At 45.8% G+C, this 19,751-nt stretch overlaps 1 protein-coding gene across 1 annotated transcript in view; it reads left to right on the top strand.

Annotated features, from left to right (window-relative positions):
• GRAMD2A (GRAM domain containing 2A) overlaps nucleotides 1–19,751 on the top strand; it is a 56,040-nt gene that overhangs the window by 16,873 nt on the left and 19,416 nt on the right. Inside the window, exons 2-3 of the mRNA XM_063142430.1 lie at nucleotides 15,225–15,320; nucleotides 18,121–18,181. Of these exons, the coding sequence (XP_062998500.1) occupies nucleotides 15,235–15,320; nucleotides 18,121–18,181 (147 nt within the window). The 5' untranslated portion in view covers nucleotides 15,225–15,234. The remainder of the gene's footprint in view (nucleotides 1–15,224; nucleotides 15,321–18,120; nucleotides 18,182–19,751) is intronic.

Genomic DNA, 19,751 nt, shown 5'->3' with positions numbered 1-19,751 from the left:
GTGTATTGGGAGCTCAACGTTTCGGACCCAAAGTGGTCCTTCCTCAGGAGCTAGAAGTCAATACATCAAGGTATTAGAAAGCTGCACATATTCAATTTTTCACAATACATATCAACGTTATGGAGAGAGCTTCAGCTATGGAGAGCAGAGACACCACACTGACAACAAAGGTCCGCATAGTTAAAGCAATGGTATTCCCCGTAGTAACCTATGGCTGCGAGAGCTGAACCATAAGGAAAGCTGAGCGAAGGAAGATAGATGCTTTTGAACTGTGGTGTTGGAGGAAAATTCTGAGAGTGCCTTGGACTGCAAGAAGATCAAACCAGTCCATACTCCAGGAAATAAAGCCGGACTGCTCACTTGACAGAATGGTATTAAAGGCAAAACTAAAGTACTTTGGCCACATAATGAGAAGACAGAAGAGGCTGGTGCTAGGGAAAGTGGAAGGCAAAAGGAAGAAGGGCCGACCAAGGGCAAGATGGATGGATGATATTCTGGAGGTGACAGACTTGACCTTGGGGGAGTTAGGGGTGGCGACAGCCGACAGAAAGCTCTGGCGTGGGCTGGTCCATGAAGTCACGAAGAGTCGGAAGCGACTGAACGAATAAACAACAAAAAATGTATTTTGAAAAAACGAACACCCGTTGTTTGATGATTTATACAACAATATAGACCTGCCCTAGTTTTCATTCTGAAATTAACTTTGAACATTATGCACATTGTGTGTATGGAGTTGTCTATCATTTAAACATTATATAGAGTTGTATATCATTTAAACATTATATAGAGTTGTATATCATTTAAACATTATGCATTTATAACATGATTGAAAGCTATCAAGTCCTTCAGACCTGGAATTTCTCCAAATGGCTTTAATCCCCGTACACAGGTCAGTGTAGATTTTAACAATGCTTAAGAACAGTATTGACATCTAATGTGTAAGACTTGCAGCATAAACTTTTTTAAACAGAAAAAAAGAAGGCGTTAAGAATTTACATAGAACTATTAAAACCATTTGGAGAAATTCCAGGTCTGAAGGACTTGATAGCTTTCAATCATGTTATAAATGCATGATGTTTAAATGATATACAACTCCATACACACAATGTGCATAATATTCAAAGTTCATTTCGGTATGAAAACTATGAGGGCAGGTCTATATTGTTGTGTAAATCATCAAACAACGGGTGTTCTTCCAGTTTTTTCAAGATACGTTGATATATATTTTTAATGTATTGTGAAAATACTGAATATGTGCAGCTTTTTAATACCTCGATGTATTAACTTCTAACTCCTGAGGAAGGACCACTTCGGGTCCGAAAGGTTGAGCTCCCAGTACACAATTTCGTGTGGCACAGAGCGGTAAAGCAGCAGTTTCTGCAGCTGAAACTCTCCCCACAGCCTGAGTTCAATCCCAGCGGAAGCTGGTTTCAGGCAGCCAGCTCGGGTCGACTCAGCCTTCCATCCTCCCGAAGTCAGTAAAATGAGTACCCAGCTAGCTGGGGGAAGGGTAATAACGGCCGGGGAAGGCAACGGCAAACCACCCTGCTATAAGGCCTGCCAAGAAAACATCAGCGAAAGCTGGTGTCCCTCCAAGAGTCAGTAATGACTCAGTGCTTGTACGAGAGGTTCCTTTCCTTTTCCTTTAATTTTTGAATTATTTTTGAAAGAAAACTATTAAAACCATTTATTTACTTCATTGAACGCCAGAGTTTTACTCTTTCCAGTACCAGTGTTTTGGTGGTTTTTGGTGACAACGGTGGCCAGAAGGTAGACCCATTGAGGAAGTGCATTACCTTGATGGCTTCTTCAATGGAAGGTTGCCCGGCTGCATTGGCTCATGCCGATAAGTACAGGAATCCCCCTGTTCTTTAGGTGCTGCTGCCCACCTGACGCTCTTTCTCCTTCTCTTTGATAAGATGGCTGCTTGCTCCGTGGTGCCGTCTTTCTAGATCTGGGGTGTGTGTGTGCGTGCAGTCCCTACTACGTCTGATCTCTTCTGCAATGTTTACAGAACCAAGCTCTTCAGAACTGTACAGTTGTTATAGGTGGGACCTGTAACAAAATGTTGCAGTCTGCAGTGCTCCTCTTCAGGGCTCCAACCAGGCCTTCTTCTAGGATGCCATTCCATCTCCCCCCCCACCCTACCCACTGACCATGCTCAGTTCTCATTGGCCTGCTTTTGGGTCCAGCCAATGCGGGGGGGGGGGGGCTTGCCCAGTTTCTTTTTCTAAAGTTATTTTGTACTTATGCAAACCTTGGCATTCCCCCAAACCTGCCTACATGTCTGGTTTGTGTCAGTTTCCAGAGGGGCTGCCGTATTAGTGTATTGCAGAAAAAACAGCCAAGGTTCCTGTGGCACCCTGAAGACTAACCAATTTATCATGGCATTAGCTTTTGCCAACTGTAGTCCAATTCATCACGAGCAGTGCAGACAGTGATAATTACCTTAACAGTTGCCATTCACAAAATGCCCTTGGGGGATAATACAGAAGTCATTGCCATGGCGAGCAGATTAACATAGGTAGTGTGATTACACACACACGCGTGTCCTTGTTCAAAGCCCAGGAAATAGAGTTGAGACTTTTGATGAATTGTACTTCAGCTATTTCTGTTTGATAACTGTCTTTGAGATTCCTATCTACAAGAACAGCTACCTTAAGGTAATTGACAGTCTCCTAGAAGTTTAAAAGTTTCCCCTGCTGGTTCCTATGGATCGTTTTTGTTTTGTTTTGTTACCATTGGATTTTGTGGTGGTTGTTTTTACCTTGAGTGTTCTTTTCTATTCTTTTCTTTTCTTGGAAGGAGTGATATCAAAGCTCAGTCCTGGAGCTCTTGGCACCTCCAGTTTTTAAAAAATCACATAGCAGCTGTTGTGAAAGATCTGAGACCCTGGATCACTGCCGCCAACCACAGTAGACCATACTGGACAAGGTGGACAAACAGTCTGACCTGATGCATGGCAACTTCTTGTATTTCCACAAAGTGTGTAGGTGTACAACCTAAGTTCAATATGGTGTATTCATTTCCTGCCTCTCATCCCAGGCGCATGGAGCACTATTTCTGCCTCACTGGAACCCGCGAGGTAGGATGGGTGAAGACAGAAGGGTCCTCAGCTTTTGGGGGTGTTTCGTTACTTGGAGTGTTTGAAAGTGTCACGGGTGCTTTCACAAAACGGCTTCTGTGGGGTGTGTGGCCATTAACGAAACACCCATTTCTTAAAAGGCAAACTGGTGAGGTTGAAAGAAAAGAAACTTCTCCAAGAACGAAGCCCAGAAAGGGCCTGAATTTCCAATCACAAAGCCACCCCTTTTGAACCTACAGACTCCGAGATAAGTAACTTTCCACCAAACCAATCTTTAGTGACACCACTGTGCAGGGCTGCCATCAAGGGTTGCCATGGTCAGGCACGGGCCCGCTGACCAGAGCCTCCTGGAGTTGTTTCACCATGGCAACCTGCTTGTTCACCTGTCCCTCACTCTGGCCCAGCCAATGGTGGAGGGGAGAAGGAGGAGCAGTGAATGCTACTGCTGACTTGCTCATTGGCTCTCTTCCTGTCAAGAAAGCAAGCGGTAGCAATGATGAGAATGAGGAGGCGGAGCAAGAGCAGCTGTTGACAACGGGACTGTAGCTCAGTGTGATAGAGCACCTGCTTTACGTGCAGAAGGTCCCAGGTTCAATCCCCGGCATCTCCAGGTAGGGCAGGGAAAACTCCTACCTGAAACCGTGGGGAGCTGCTGCCAGTCAGTGTTGACAGTACTGGGCTAGATGGACCCATGGTCTGACTTAGTACAAGGCAGCTTCCTGGGTTGCTAAGATTGACTCACTGAGGGAGGGGGCCATTGAGAGTGCAGGGCCCTCCAAAACGTGAGGCTCCTGCTGCCTCTTCAGGACTGCCTCCTCCCCCTACACCCCATATTGCCACCCCCAAAATCAGTTGAGGGCACCGCTTAAAATTCCACCACGCACTGATGAGAGGCGCTGATGAGAGGAGGCCTGGTGGCTTCGTCCTGCCCACGAACACCCCCACCCCCACCTCCAAACGTGAGCCAGAATTGGAGCAGCAGCTGGAAAGAAAGAAAGAGAAAGGGATGGACCGGTCGCTGTCCCTGTAGGTTTGAAATCTATTTTTATTATTGCTTATGTAGCACCTTGGATTTTTTTTCCTCCGTCAGCTGGCTCACATGCTTCGTACCTGAAAACGCTGCAAATAGCTTTTGGGGCGCAGCCTGCTGTGCATTCCCCTTCCTGGTTTGTCGGTGTGCAAGTCAGGAGCATGGCTGCTTAAGACGGGCGCTCGCTTGCCGTTGCCTGGTCCAGACGCACGTGGTCTCTGGCGCTCCTGATCCGAAACTTTGCTCCCCTTCCTTCACCCATGAAGCCTCCCACGTCCCACTCTTGTTCACTTTCAGCAATTGCTACCTTGCTTGTTTCTTATTTCGGGGTGGAGGACCAGCCTTGTAAGACCCCAGCTGGTTTATAAGCCGGGGTAGTGTTAGACCACATCACGCCAGTCCTTTTCCAACTTGAATGGCTGCCAGTCCAGGTCTGGGCCCAATTCAAAGTACTGGTATTAACATTCAAAGCCCTAAACGGCTTGGGGCCAGGCTATCTGAAGGAACGCCTCCTCCCATATGTACCTGCCGGGACCCTAAGATCATCCTCAGGGGTCCTTCTCTGTGAGCTGCTGCCAAAGGAAGTGAGGCAGGTGGCTACCAGGAAGAGGGCCTTCTCTGCTGTGGCACCATGGCTGTAGAATGAGCTCCCTAAAGAGGTTCACCTGGCACCTCCATTACATTCTTTTAGACGCCAGGTGAAGACTTTTTTATTTTCTCAGCATTTTAACAGTCTAGCAATTTAATTTTAACTTTGCAGATTTAAATTTGTATTTTAAATCTGTATTAATTTCTGCATAGCTGCTTGATTTTATCCTGGTTGTATTTTATATTATGCTTTTATACTGTTTGTTTTATATTTCAAATGGTTTCTTATGGTTTTAATTTTTGTAAACCGCCCAGAGAGTTTCGGCTACTGGGCAGTATAGAAACGCATTAAATAAATAAATAAATAAATTTAAAAAGTGGGTGGGATGTTGGGTCAGATCTGGGTTCGAATCTCGCTTGGCCCCAAGGCTTACTGGGTGATCTAGGGCTACTTGTCGTCTTTTAAGCTAACCTACCTTGCAAGATATTTGTGAAGATAGAAGGGACGGGGACCAGGTACATCTTCTGGAGCCAGATGGAAGGTGGGTGGGATAAACGTGCAGACAAGCAATAGCAGCCTCTTCCTTCTGTAACTCTGCCGTGGGATTGCTGAGATCCTGGCTGCGTTTGTTCCATTCTTAGGCTTAGAGGTGCAGAAATGTTTTGTACCTGATGCCAGGCGAAAGGCCAGGGGAGTTGTGAGGCACTTCAGAGTGCCGCTTCTCAGGCTCAGAGGGCACAAATTTGCATAAAAGATGCAAAAATTTATAGATACACATTTAGAAATAATTACTAAGATTTATGTGAATTTCACAGGCGCCAAAAGCAGCCAATTAATTCCTTGGTGTTTCAAATGAAATAAATTATTCCAACGAATTTGCACCCTGCCCCAAATCATCCCAGCCAAAGGAATTTTCTTAAGATTAATTCCTATGCAGGGGAAGATTTGGGGGGGGGGGAGGGGGGAGAGAGAATTAACCCTTCCTTCCCCTGCTGCAAAACACACACCCCCTTGAAAATTGTCTCTGGCATGGCAATTCACCTGAGAAAAAAAGCCTTTTCCATTGGACATTTAGAGCTCTGTGGGAGAGAACTGGGGCACTGGGAAAGAGATGCGGGGCTGGAGCCTCTATTGGGGGCCATGCACGTGTGTATGTATTATTGCATTTATATCCCCACCATTTTTCCTCCAAGGAACCCAAGGCATTGTACATAATCCTCCTCTCCATTTTATCCTCACAACAACAACCTTGTGAGGTAGGATGGGCTGAGAGTCTGTGACTGGCCCAAAGTCACCCAGTGGGTTTCCATGGCTGAGTGGGGACTAGAACCCGGATCGCCCAACTCCCAGTCCAACACTTTAGCCACTACACCACACTGGCTCTCAGGGACTAAAGAGAGAGGGATTTGTCTGAGGATACCTGGGGGAGGGAGTCTTCTCTCCCCCAGTGACCCTGACCCACATTGTTCTTGAATTGCTGGTGTCATCTCTAAACAAAGAGTGATCTGTATTGGGATTTCTGGAGAAGGGAATTTGAAGTGTGTGGGGGTCAGGGCCACCCATAGGGGCTGAAATTAAGGTCGGGGTGCTTGCACTCAGTCCCTGGGCTGTGAGTTGTGCACTGCTGCCTTGGATGAATTCCATGTCCCCCAAAATTTCTCAGTGGAAAAAACAGGGGCGTGTGTGTGTACTTGTAAGGCCTCTACCCCTCTTCTCATACCAAGGATCCGTGCTGCTGCTTCCGCTGCCGCCTTCATTTACACTGAAATAAGCAGTCCTGCACTGGCTTCCTCTGAAACACCACATGCTAGGAAATGTACAATAGCCGTTTTCTCTTTCTTTCTGTCTGTCTGTCTCTGTCCCTTCTCTCTCTGTCTCTTTAAAGTCAGAATGTTTTAATAGAATGGCTAAGTTCACAACGGATGTGGTCACACACATACAGCAACATTTACAATTTCCGTACGCTGTGCAAGGGGAGTTTTTGTGTTCAGACAATTCAAGGGCAAACTAGAGGTTGCACAGAACTCTGAATATCAATACTCCAGCGGTTTTTTGAGCAGTTGAATTTCCTTGTTCATGTATCTGTGTAGAGGGAGGGGAAGGACGTAACCCTTCCTCCACCGGCTGTTTCGTCCAATCTGCACTCCCACCATCCCCAGCCAGTATGATGGAGATTGTAGTCCCACACATCTGGAGGATGCCAGGTTGGGATAGCTGCTGTGCTGTGAGTAAGCTTAAGGACGTGTAACTGAAACAATCATGTTGCTTCCTGGTTTTCCCATGTCAGTGTTTAAACTGTAGGCTCCATGGGGCAGAGACGTCTGTAAAGCACCATGCACACTGATGGCATGGCATACGTCTGTGTTTAAACATGGATGGTTTTATGTTCTGATTTGTTTTGGAACTGGGGGCTATGATGCCCTGAAAGGAGGGGATTAAGGATCTTTTAAGGCAGGAATAGGTAGAAGGTAGGTCTCCAGATGTTTTGACTTCAAATCCCAGAAGTCCCTACGAGCATGGCCCAGTGGCAGGGAATGCTGGGAGATCTGCTATCTGCCCACCCCTCTTGGAAGGAAGGAAGGAAGCTTTTTTTAAAAAAGTAAAATGATTAATGCTGTCTTGGAACAAGAGCTCAAGTAATCTTCCATATTCACACAATTGGTTCCACGCGCCTGTTGAATGACTTCCTGCTTGCATCAGTGGGAAAACACCGAAGGCCATGGAGAGGTGCTGACATGCAGGGGGCGTGGATGTGTGTAAAATACCTTCTCCTTTTTTGTGTAAGTTAAAGTTCAAAGCTCATCGTAGTGTGATGTACGTGGATCTGCCTTTGAAAACCGTCCAGTTATCTCAGTTAATCCAAAACACAGCGACTGTAAGGTTTGGAATGGGGGCAACTTTTGTGGAGCATGTAACCCCATATTCCAGATGTGCCTTCCCCAACATGGTGCCCTCCAGATGTGTGGTACTACAGCTCCCAGCATCCTTTTAAGCTGCTGCCTTGTTTTGTTTAATTTTTTAAATATATTTTTTGTGATTATGCATTTACGATGCTGCATTAGCTGCCTTGGGTGATTTTTAAAAGGATATCTAAATTGGGAAAGCATTCTTAATAAAATAAGATAAATAATAGAGACCCAGGCTTCCATTTGTAAGCTTGACAAGCGCTGGGCTTCTGGGAAGCACTATTAGTGTGAAATTACTGAAGTACAATTCATCAGGAGATTTAACTCTTTCCTCTGGTTTGAATAAGGACAAAAATGATTTGGGCCTTAGCTAGACCTAAGGTTTATCCCAGGATTGTCCTGGGGACATCCCTGTTCATGTAAATGTCACACAGGATATCCCGGGAGCAGGCAGGGACGACCCCAGGATAAACCTTAGGTCTAGCTAAGGCCTTGGTTGTTGTTGTTTTAAATTTATCACACTACATATGTTAATCTGCTCACCATTGCATTGATGTCTGTGTTCTCACCCAGCAACAATGGCAACTGTTAAGATAATTATCACTGTCTGTACTTCTGCATTTGAATTACCTCCTGACCAAAATGTTCACATCCCCGGCTACCCAGCATATATATATAGAGAGAGAGAGAGAGATCTGCCAATTTGAGGTTAAGACTTCATGCATCTGATGAAATAGAGAATACGTTTCTTCATCTTTCTTTAATTTCAGATCCTGGGAAGTCCAGATCTCCCTGATTATATTTCTATTCTGAGCAGCATGAGAGAGTTGATTCAACTTTGTGGTCTTGGAAAGAGGAGGCTGCAGCTTTGGCAAACTTTTATCTCATGTTGAATCCATTTCCAAGATACTCTTGTGTTTGCCCTGCACCATCTCCTGGCAGAATAGATGCAGCTAAGAGGAGAAGGTTTATATATAAGGGCCCCGTTCAGAAGACACCTTAAACCATGGGTTTAACCATGGTGGTTAAGCCAGAAAGCCGGGCTGTGTCCAGAAGACACCTTAAACCACGGCTTAAAAAGCCTTATTCACCGTGGTTAAAGCCATGGTTTAAGGTGCCTTCTGAATGGGCCCAGAGAGAGAGAGAGAGAGAACGAACTTCAGCTTCTGCTGGCCAGAGCAGTGTTTTTGTGTTCTAAAATGTAGAACAGAATAATCTCTGTGGGCAGTCCATGTTATGCTCAAAGACATCATGCAACGTAAAAACGGATGGAGTTGTGAGTTCAGAAACTGTAGGTCAGCCTTCCCGCACCTGGTGATGTGTTGGACTAAAAGTCCCACCATCCCCAGCTGGCTGGGGATGATGGGAGTTACAGTCCAACATACCTGGTGGGTGCCAGCTCAGGGAAGGCTGCTGAAGGTGATGTGTGATGTGACTTCAGTGGCATGGGGAACAGATGAAGAGCTCCCTTGTTGGGCCAGCAATAACTGGCGGTAAAATGTGAAGTTGCTTCTCTGAGCAGGTGCGGGATTCTTAAGGAGGCTTGTATGGCAATTGCTCACTGCCCAGATGTCTGCTCTGTGGCGCCCTGTTCGCTTCCTTCTAGCGCCACCTGGGCCTCATTGTTTGATTTCCTGGGCCCTTTAGTGCTTCCACCTCTCTTATCTTGAATGGCTTGTCTGTTTTGGGTGATTTCCTGCTCTCTTTGAGAGTTGTCATCTTCAAAGGCCGGGCGAATTTTCAGTCGGATGAGATAACCTTTTGGGTCAAGCACTGTTTGCTTTAGCTTTTCCCAAAAGCCTCCTGCTGAGCTGGTTAACTGATAATCTGAGCTATCAGGGAGATAAGAGGCAGCAGGCAGTGCAGTGGGAGAAACAGGCTGAGGCTGAAATAGCTTCTTCTCTGAATGGAGCTCTTGTATGGAGCCGGATGGCAGCGGCAGCCGGTACATGAGCTGCTCAGTCAGAACAGAGCCCAGCTTCTCCCTCCGCTCTTAATGTCTGATCAGTGTCATGAGATTTCAAAATTTTAAGGGCCTTGCAAAATCTGGCTTGCAAGAGACTCTATACCTGGCCGGGGGCTTGCAGTCAACACTTGGCTCTCCGAGTGTGCCTGTGGGACACACCTTTCCAAAGGCATGTGACATGGTTGTAGCTTTTATATATATATATATATATATATATATATATATATATATATATATATATATTATAGAGATCCAGAATATCTGGAGGTCTTGCTGAAGCCCAGCCTGATCCAGCAGGGCATCAGACCAGGGGCCCGTCTAGTCCAGCATTCTGTTCACACAGTGGCAAACCAGCTGTCAACCAAGAACCCACAAGCAGGACATGAATGCAACAGCACCCTCCTACCCATGTTCCCCAGCAACTGGTGCACACAGGGCTTACTGCCTCTGAGACTGGAAGTAGCACATAGGCATCAGGATTAGTAGCCATCGATAACCTTCTGTTCCAGGAATTTATCCAACTCCCTTTTAAAGCCATCCAAGTTGGTCGCCATCACTCCATCATGTGGTAGCAAAATTCATAGTTAAACTCTGTGCTGTATGAAAAAAGTCTTTCCTTTTATCTGTCCTGAATCTGGGAACCAGTGTGGTGTAGTGGCTAGAGTGGCGGACTGGGAGTTGGGAGATCCGGGTTCTAGTCCCCACTCAGCCATGGAAACCCACTGGGTGACTTTGGGCCAGTCACAAGGCTCTCAGCCCATCCTACCTCACAGGGTTGTTGGTGTGAGGATAAAATGGAGAGGAGGAGGATTATGTCCACTGCCTTGGGTTCCTTGGAGGAAAAAAGGCGGGATATAAATGCAATAATAAATAAATAAAAATCTCCCACCCATCAGCTTAATGAGATGACCCCCATTGGGTTCTAGTATTATGAGAGGGGGGAAAAAATGTCTACCTACCCACATTCTCCACACTCTGTAATTTGGCGCACCTTTATCATGTACTTTGAGCACCGGGGGGGGGGGGGGAGGAGAAGAATATAAATGAAATAACACAAAATGTATAAATTATAATATATAGGGCAGACCTGATCCTGATGTCTAGGAATGCTTTATCTGACAAATCAGTTGTCAGGTGTTTCATTCCACCTCTCACCTGCCTGGCAGCTGGTTGGCACAGCCAGACTGTGAAGACTTCGAAGCCAAGCGGAAATCCTCTTCCAGCTCTTAAGGAGCTCACGGCTGCGGGAAAGAGCAGGACGTGGAGTTTGGATGCCAGCCATCTTACCTCCACCTAGCAAACCTGTCTTTTAAGGTGCCACACCGTTCTTTGTTTTTCTACTCTCTCTGTGTGTTTTTTTCTGAGTGCTGGCGCCCGTGAACTGTGAATTTATTTGGTGGCGATGTTTATTTTTAAAAACATTTGAGTTCAAAAAACATTTCCATTGGTACAACGTAAAACATACCCTTTGCGTGCTTCCGAGCGCTAAAGCATGCGTCACAATTCAGAGCAGTTGATAATGCATCTCTGGATGCTCTTAAAAGTTCCGGCACGCTGGGTCCAACTTTCCATCTTGGGGTGTTGTCAGCTTCCACATTATTTGTGATTTTTGAGTTGGCCTGTTAAAGGCATTGCACTGTTAAAGGGGCACAGAAGCACCCCTTTAGTTAAGGGGAGTTGCAAAAAAAAAAAAGCTTCTGCCATTCTAAGCCTCTAAATCCTACTGCTTATAAAAATAACACCTGTAGATCTAATTACTTTAAACATGGCATAATCTACCTGATGAGGTCTACAGTCGTGCAAAATTTCAAACCGATGCAAAACGAATCGCCACAGATGCAGCAAGTTAACAAGAAATGAAAATTGACACATTTCTACTTTCGATTCAAGTTGTGGCTTGGTATATCTCATATTTCTTTTAAATTATGGGAGAAATGACTGATGTACTCTATTTGGGCTTGTTGAGGAGGTGTGCCTTTCCCTGGTTTGGGGAAATTCTGAGCTGCGGTTTAAAAGTTGTCAAGGTTTTTCTGCCTCATGAAAGCTAGCAAAGTGAAGTTGGGCGTGCTCAGTTCCACTCTGAAGGTAGAATGATGCCAGTCCTTCACTATTTTGAATTCTACTGTTCCTTTCTGCAATCTAACCATGGTGGAGTTTTAGCGGGGAATGATCAACTGAGATAAGAGTGAGAAAATGTTGAAGGCTGAGCGAGTTGCTCGTACTGATCGACAAATCACTGATGAGGAGGGGGAGGAAAAGGAAAAAGCTATGCTGGAATCCTGCGCAGGCTTACTCAGGAGCAAGATATTCTGAACATACAGGGACATATTTACTTGTACACATCTACTTAGTTAATGTCTTGTTTCTGTTTTAGTTTTTTTTTTTTTGCAGAACACTGTAAGAATAAATTTCCTTTTCAAAAACCAGGGAAATTTTGTATTTTGTATTTGTGCTTTTAACCTGTTGGTTGTTTTATTATGGTTTTAATTTTTGTGAACCGCCCAGAGAGCTTCAGCTATTGGGCGGTATAAAAAAATGTAATAAATAAATAAATAAATAAATTTAGCGATGGAAAAACTGTCTTCTTTAAGAGCCAAATTAAGGCTATTTCATGTTGGCTCAAGCTCTACCATGCCAGGAAATTGGAAGGAACAGGCGTGCCGATCTGTGTTGGGTAATGACGTTGTGCAATGTCAGAAATTGTGCTTGCTCACAAGCAATAAACAGTCATGGGTCAAATCACGAGATGATTCCTCTAGCAATACAGGAAGGCTCAGATACATCATAAAGCATCTGAGGACAATGCAGGACTTTGTGGGGGCATCTTTGCTGATCCCAGGCACCCCAACCTCCCTCTCTGAAAGACCAAGGAAAATGTGGGTGCATAGAGAGTAAGCTGTAAGCAAGCATGATTTGTGACATCACCACTGCCCCCAGGTGGGCACGTCAGTTAAGACATCAGCCTTAGCTTCCAATTTCCTGGCTCTGTGGAGTTTGAGCCAACATGAGATAGTCTTAACTCTGGTCTTAAACTGGCAGGTTTGGGGGTTTTTTACGTTGAATATGGATTATATTTAGGATGCGAACATTAATGTGAAATATACTGTTCCTTTTTCAGAAATCTAACATGTAGGATGAACCTTGCCCCTTCCCCAATTAATTTAGTCCATTATCTGCTCCCCCACCCTGACTTGCTACTATTCCCTGGGAATATCACTTTCAAGGTTTGATCGCTCTGCCATTCCGAACACGTTTTCCAAAGTTAGTTGGCATCTCCAAATATTTCCTCACCATTGAGGCAACTTTTGGTTGCCAGGCCCTTTTCCAGTAATGTTGCTCACACACACACACACATTGGGCCAGCTGAAACAATGCAAAATAAGGTATTTCCTGTTCCATTCTCTGGTTACTTTTTCTCTGTTGCCGTGGGGGCTTTTGTTGCAAATGTGTCAGAGATCCGAGGCCCTGTCCGTCGCTCTAGCGACACAAATGTAACCGGTGTTCAAGGTTCGATCACATTTCTGGAAGGGGTGGTGCAGGCAGAACTGGTACCCGTTGTATTGGCGGCGGCGGCTGGCTGGAAAACAAATGGTTGGGTAAACACTTTTATGATGTGTTTATTTCCTTCTTGAGTCCTTCATTTTTAAAACCTGCTCCATCTGTGGTCTGGTCCAGGGCCCTGCTTCTGTTACAGAGGAGCGCTAATCTGTAAAGTCCGCAAGAGCCTGTCTGGGCAATTGATCTTCACAGAGAGAGAGTAAGAGGTAAAGACAGAATTTCCTTCCATTGAGGGGGAATCATCATTATCATCATCATTATTCCCTTAATGGCAAATTGGTGGGAAGGTGAAATTCTCTTTACAGATAGTGAAATTCTCTTTGTTGTTGTTGTTGTTGTTGTCTAGTAAGCTCTAGTAATTATTCTTTCTGGCAGGGAAGGATCTATCAAACTCCCTGCAGCCGCCTGTTCTCCGGCTGATATATGGAGACAGGTTGGTCTTCTCCTAGCTAAGATGTTCTTCCTAATAGATGGCGTTCATCCTCCCACTGGATAAGGCCAAAGTGTGCTGCCTTTCAGTTCTGCAGTCCCAGTGCAATATGAATATGTTCCATGGCTTGGTGATAGTTGCAGGCACTAATTGGCTAGTGCCTGTGCTGCCAACAATGCCAAAGGACCTGGGTTTTTTTTTACATGTTTTAGTATTAGCTTTTAAGGTGTCTCTAAGAGAGAAAAATCTTCAGGGCAAACATTTCCTGCTGTTACCATCCAAACGTTTAGGAGTCTGTTAGAAAAGGTGCACATGTGTTTGGAAGATGGTGAACGCAAACAAGACTATCTCCTCGTCCTGTATCAATATTCCAATTTATCCTGCTCTTTCCACTTGTCTTGTTTTCTTTGATGGCTATGCACTCCCTCGCTCCCGCACTAAAATGAGCGGTTCCTATTTGCTTTGTTTCCTTTGCTTTTCCTGGCAGAAAATCTATTCTTTCCCTAAACATGCACACACACACACACACACACACACACACACACACACACACACGTTTCTATGGATTTATCAGTGCTGCTGCAGGTTAGGAGATAGCTCAGTACTAAGAGGAAAGTTGCTTCTATTTGCCTGCGTGGCGGTGATGGAGGAAATTGCCTGCATAATCTATGAGCCTGCCTCTTTCCCCCTGTGCTTCATCAGACAGAAGGTGAGAGATTTCCCAGGCATCTTGACTAACGCTTCAGCAAGGGGTGGCACTTTGGGGGAGACAGCATTCTCCGGCGTGCGTTCTGCAGCGGAGGAGTCTCTCTGCAGGTTTTATGCAGCCGAACAGAATTTGGGCTTCCAACGGGAGCCATTTGGAACGTTGCTCTCTGCATTTGGATCTCGGTGCTGAGCTCAGTGGCGGCACCCGTCCTGTGCATGCAGAACGCTCCACGTCCAGCCCCAGGCAGGTCTCAGGTGGGGCCGGGCAAGCTGCTGCTCTGAGGTCCTGGGGCAAAGGGGCAGAACCTCGGCTGCGGAGGCCAAATCTAGCCGGCTTGGCATCCCAATCCACCCTTTTAGAGTTCCTGAGAAAGGCAGGCCTGCTTTCCTTTCTCCACAAGCAGCAATCTTTCCTTGCTTTCCTGGCTTTTGTACAGTGTTTTTCCTCCGTTCTAAAATGCCTTAAGCCTTAGCTACCGGCGGTAAGAGCTTTAGGGCGCAAGTTTACGCATGTTTAGACAGAAAAAAACTCCTAAAACTTCCCAGTGCTGGCTAGGGAATGCTGGGAGTTTTAGGACTTCTTCTGTCTAACCATGCATAGGATGGCACCCTTAAACTCAAATATACTGCTAATTTTGGCCAGTTTGCCTTTGACCCTGCCCCCCCCCCCCACTACAAGAAGGCAGCTTTTCTGAAATAGAATTTGGACCTCGGTCTGAAAGAGATTCAGGACCCCTGATATAGACAGCGCCAAGCCAGATGGGCCAATCTTAGTGATGTAGGGCGGGATATAAATATTTTAAATGAATAAATAAATAAACTTGGTCTAAGACAGCTTTCCTGCGTTGCTGCAATCCATGGGGCTGTTACACCACCCTAATGGCCTCTTGCTCCCTAGAGAACCAGTATATACTTTTGTGTTTGTCTCCCCCACCCCTTTGTCTGTCTGCAGAGTGAAACCAATGCATGAGAAAGCAGGGCCCATGCACAGCCTGGACAAGCTGGAGGCATTGCACAAGGAAAAGAGCTTGGATTCTCCGAACGGCAGGTGAGTGCAATTTTATTTGCGTCGCAAAGGTTGGGAGCCCCTGGACCACAACAAGTCTACGCTTACCCCAGCATAATTTATTTATTTATTTATTTATTTATTACATTTCTATACCGCCCAATAGCCGAAGCTCTCTGGGCGGTTCACAAGAATTAAAACCACAATAAAACAACCAACAGGTTAAAAGCACAATTGCAAAATACAGTATAAAAAGCGCAACCAGGATAAAACCGCGCAACAAAATTGATGTAAGATTAAAATACAGAGTTAAAACAGTAAGATTTAAATTTAGGTTAAAATTAAGTGTTAAAATACTGAGAGAATAAAAAGGTCTTCAGCTGGCGACGAAAGGAGTACAGTGTAGGCGCCAGGCGGACCTCTCTGGGGAGCTCATTCCACAACCGGGGTGCCACAGCGGAGAAAGCTCTCCTCCTAGTAGCCACCTGCCTCACTTCCTTTGGCAGGGGCTCACGGAGAAGGGCTCCTGTAGATGATCTTAAGGTCCGGGCAGGTACATATGGGAGGAGGCGTTCCTTCAAATAACCTGGCCCCAAACCATTTAAGGCTTTAAATGTCAATACCAGCACTTTGAATCGGGCCCGGTCCTGGACTGGCAGCCAATGAAGTTGTAAAAGGACTGGCGTAATATGATCTTGCCGGCCAGTCCCTGTTAGTAAACGGGCTGCCCTGTTTTTCACCAGTTGAAGCTTCCGGACCGTTTTCAAAGGCAGCCCCACGTATAACGCATTGCAGTAATCCAAACGAGAGGTTATCAGAGCATGAATAACTGTAGCTAGGCTATCTCTGTCCAGATAAGGGCGTAGTTGGTATATCAACCTAAGCTGATAAAAGGTGCTTTTTGCCCCTGAGTTCACCTGTGCCTCAAGTGACAGTTCTGGATCCAAGAGCACCCCCAAACTACGGACCTGATCCTTTAGGGAGAGTGCAACCCCGTCCAGGACAGGGCAAACATCACCTCGCCAAACAGATGAACCACCCGCTAACAGTACCTCTGTCTTGTCTGGATTGAGTCTCAGTTTGTTAGCCCTCATCCAGTCCATTACCGTGCCCAGGTACTGGTTCAGAACAGTCACTGCCTCACCTGGGTTTGATGGAAAGGTAGAGCTGGGTATCATCCGCATATTGATGACACCTCAGTCCACATCTCCGGATATCCACATCTCCGGATAACCGCATAAAAGCTCTGTGTGTGTGTGTGTGTGTGTGATGAACTATGGAACTCACTACCAGAAGATGCAGTGATGGCCGCTAATTTGGATGGCTTGAAAGGGGATTGGATAAGGAGAAGGCTATCAATGGCTACTAGTCCTGATAATACTAATACTACTAATTATTATTATTATTATTATTATTATTATTATTATTATTATTTTATTTCTTACCTGCCTCTCCATTTTGATCGAGGCAGGGAACAGCAATAAACGATAGAATACATGATACCTATCTGCCACTTTCAGTATCAGAGGCAGTAAGCCTACGTACATCAGTTGCTAGGGAACATGGGCGGGAGGGTGCTGTTGCACCGTGTCCTGCTTGTGGGTCCCTGGTCGACAGCTGGTTGGCCACTGCGTGAACAGAGTGCTGGACTAGATGGACCCTTGGTCTGATCCAGCATCAGGGCTCTTCTTATGTTCTTGTCTGTGTGTGTGTGTGTGCACGCACATCTTCTAGTTGCTTACTGGATGTTCACAAGGTGGGTTTGGATTGGCTGCAATCCAGTCTACATGTTACTCCGAGCCCAATTCAAGGTGCTGGTTTTAACCTATAAAGCCTTACATGGCTTGGGAACACAATTCCCGATGGAACGCCTCTCCCGACATTAACCTTCCCCTACACTGTGCTCAACATCTAAGGTCCTCCTCCGAGTGCCTACTCTGGGGGAAGTTTGGAGGATGGCAACAAGGGAAAGGGCCTTTTCAGTGGTGCCCCCCCAATTATGGAACAATCTACCCAATGAGGCTCACCTGGCGCCAACGTTGTTATCTTTTCGGCGCCAGGTCAAGACTTTTCTCTTCTCCCAGGCATTTAACAGCATTTAACAACATATGCTAAGTTTTTTTAAAAAAAATTGACCCAGAACTGTTGTTGTTTAAATGGATACTGTCGTTTTTATATTTTTGATGGTTTTAAATTTTGTGTACTTTTTTAATGATCACTGTTTTTAACTTGTGTAAACTGCCCAGAGAGCTTCAGCTATGGGACGGTGTATAAATTTAATCAATCAATCAATCAATCAATCAATTTCCATTAAGGAAAGCGTGGAGCCTTCCAATCTGACTGGAAGCACAGGACTAAATTGCTCCGCGTAGCCCTTAAACCCCTGCCTTTCTGTGTGCTCAATCATGAATTTACGACCTGCCTTTTTGGCATGAAATCCTCAAGGCGGGGAAAACCCAACAGGTCAAAGTGCAACTTCACGCCGCAATAAAGCCGTCAAAAGGTCTGGCAGGCGGAAAGACAAAGCAGCTGCCGATAAAATCACTCGGGCACCTTCGAAGTCAGCAGCCTGCCTAAGCAAGTGGCTCCTTTTGAAGCCTGTTTTTATAAAAGGCCAAGATCCGAAATTTGGAGGGCTTCAGCAGGCTGGCCGGGGGGTCGACTACCTGGAGTGCCCATTCTGCAGCCCCCAACAGCCCAATAGATGACCATATCAAGAGGATCTCCCAGCTGGAACTTAAAGTGCGGGAAGTTATCTGTATATGTGTATTGTATTGCATGTGTGTGTGAGTGTGACAGAGGGAGAGAAATTGGCCATCTGTGGAATCTCTTTGTCTTGCAGTCTGCACCTGAGTGATGCCGTAAAGGATGAGGAGCTCAAGAAAGGTCTCAGAGAAGTCACGGTGAGTCTGGGAGGGCTTTGGCGTCATTTTATGTATGGCTCGGGTCCAGGTTATTTGAAAGACTGTATTCTCCCTTATGAGCCTGCCCATGCTTTGAGATCTTCTGGAGAAGCCCTTCTTTCAGTCCCACAATCTTCACAGGTGCGCTTGGTGGGAACATGGGAGAGGGCCTTCTTGGTGGCTGCGCCAGTGCTCTGGAACTCTCTTCCCGGGGAAGCTAGGCTGGCTCCCTCCTTGATGGGCTTTCGGAAGCAGGCTAAAACCTGTTTGTTCCAGCAGGCCTTTGGAGAATAATCTGGTCCTCCATCTATTTTAATGTCTTCTTATTTCGTTGGGTATTTTAAACGTTTATGTTCCTCCCCCCCCCCCCCCCCCATGTATGTTTTAAACTTTGTAAGGACGCCTTGAGGCCCAGCATTGGGCAAAAGGTGGGATACAAATAAATCTAATAATAATAATAACAATTTTCCTGGACTCTGCTGCCCTTGTCCTTGATGGGTCTGTTGGACAGCGTTGCAGTGTTGTGGTTTGCATGAATGCCTCTTCCTCTTTTCCTTGGAAGCTGCCTGCCCCGCTGGACTGAGATCTGCCTCTTCTCCCCTGGCCCTGTCGCTCTGCCTTATGCTCTTGGCTTGATGTTTGCAGGACCCCCTAGGCTGATGACATCTGCTATATATATATTACGTTTCTGGGCTCCCTGTGCATTTATTTCCCTGTTCGGTTGCCACTGTTGTAGCTTTCTATCTTCAGCTTCTTTACTGTGTGAGCGTAAGGGGGTTGCTAAAGAATTCTTATGCAAAGGGAGAGAAGGCTCAAGCCCAGCTCTACCATAGACATCTTTCCACGGAAGGGCATGGGCAGATGCTTTGGAAATGGTTGTTTATTTAGTTTTCACCTCAACCGATTGCTGTCTCGTTGGGCATTAACTTTATCTTACAGTCTTTTCTTGCCAGAGGTTGTAAATTTTGTAATCTGCCAATGACAAAGACATGTAAGTTTAAGGATATATAAGAATAGCCCTGCTGGATCAGGCCAAAGCCTATCTAAGGCAGCGTTCTGTCCCCAGCATTTTTTAAAAATGTGATAAAAGCCCCAAATGTCGTAACCTTTCCTGGTAGGAGCTGCAGTCGCCTGGTCATTTTGGCTGCCCTTTCTGCATCTTTTCCCAGCTCTACAAAATGCTCTTTGAGGCACGGTGACCAGAACTGTACACGGTATACCTGAGCTCAACAAATTTTAAGCTCTATGAGGAGAGACTGAAAGAACTGGGCCTGTTTAGCCTGGAGAAGAGAAGACTGAGGGGAGACATGATAGCACTCTTCAAATACTTGAAAGGTTGTCACACAGAGGAGGGCCAGGATCTCTTCTCGATCCTCCCAGAGTGCAGGACATGGAATAATGGGATCAAGTGATAGGAAGCCACATCAGGAAAAACTTCCTGACTGTTAAAGCAGTATGACAATGGAACCAATGCCCTAGGGAGGTTGTGGGCTCTCCCACACCAGAGGCCTTCAAGAGGTAGCTGGACAGCCATCTGTCAGGGGTGCTTTAAGGTAGATTCTTTCAATGA

This window comes from Elgaria multicarinata, chromosome 16 (genome assembly GCF_023053635.1).
Source record: "Elgaria multicarinata webbii isolate HBS135686 ecotype San Diego chromosome 16, rElgMul1.1.pri, whole genome shotgun sequence".
Taxonomy (NCBI): domain Eukaryota; kingdom Metazoa; phylum Chordata; class Lepidosauria; order Squamata; family Anguidae; genus Elgaria; species Elgaria multicarinata.
The sequence above is the reverse complement of the archived record's forward strand: the minus strand, read 5'-3'. Positions and strand labels throughout refer to the sequence as shown.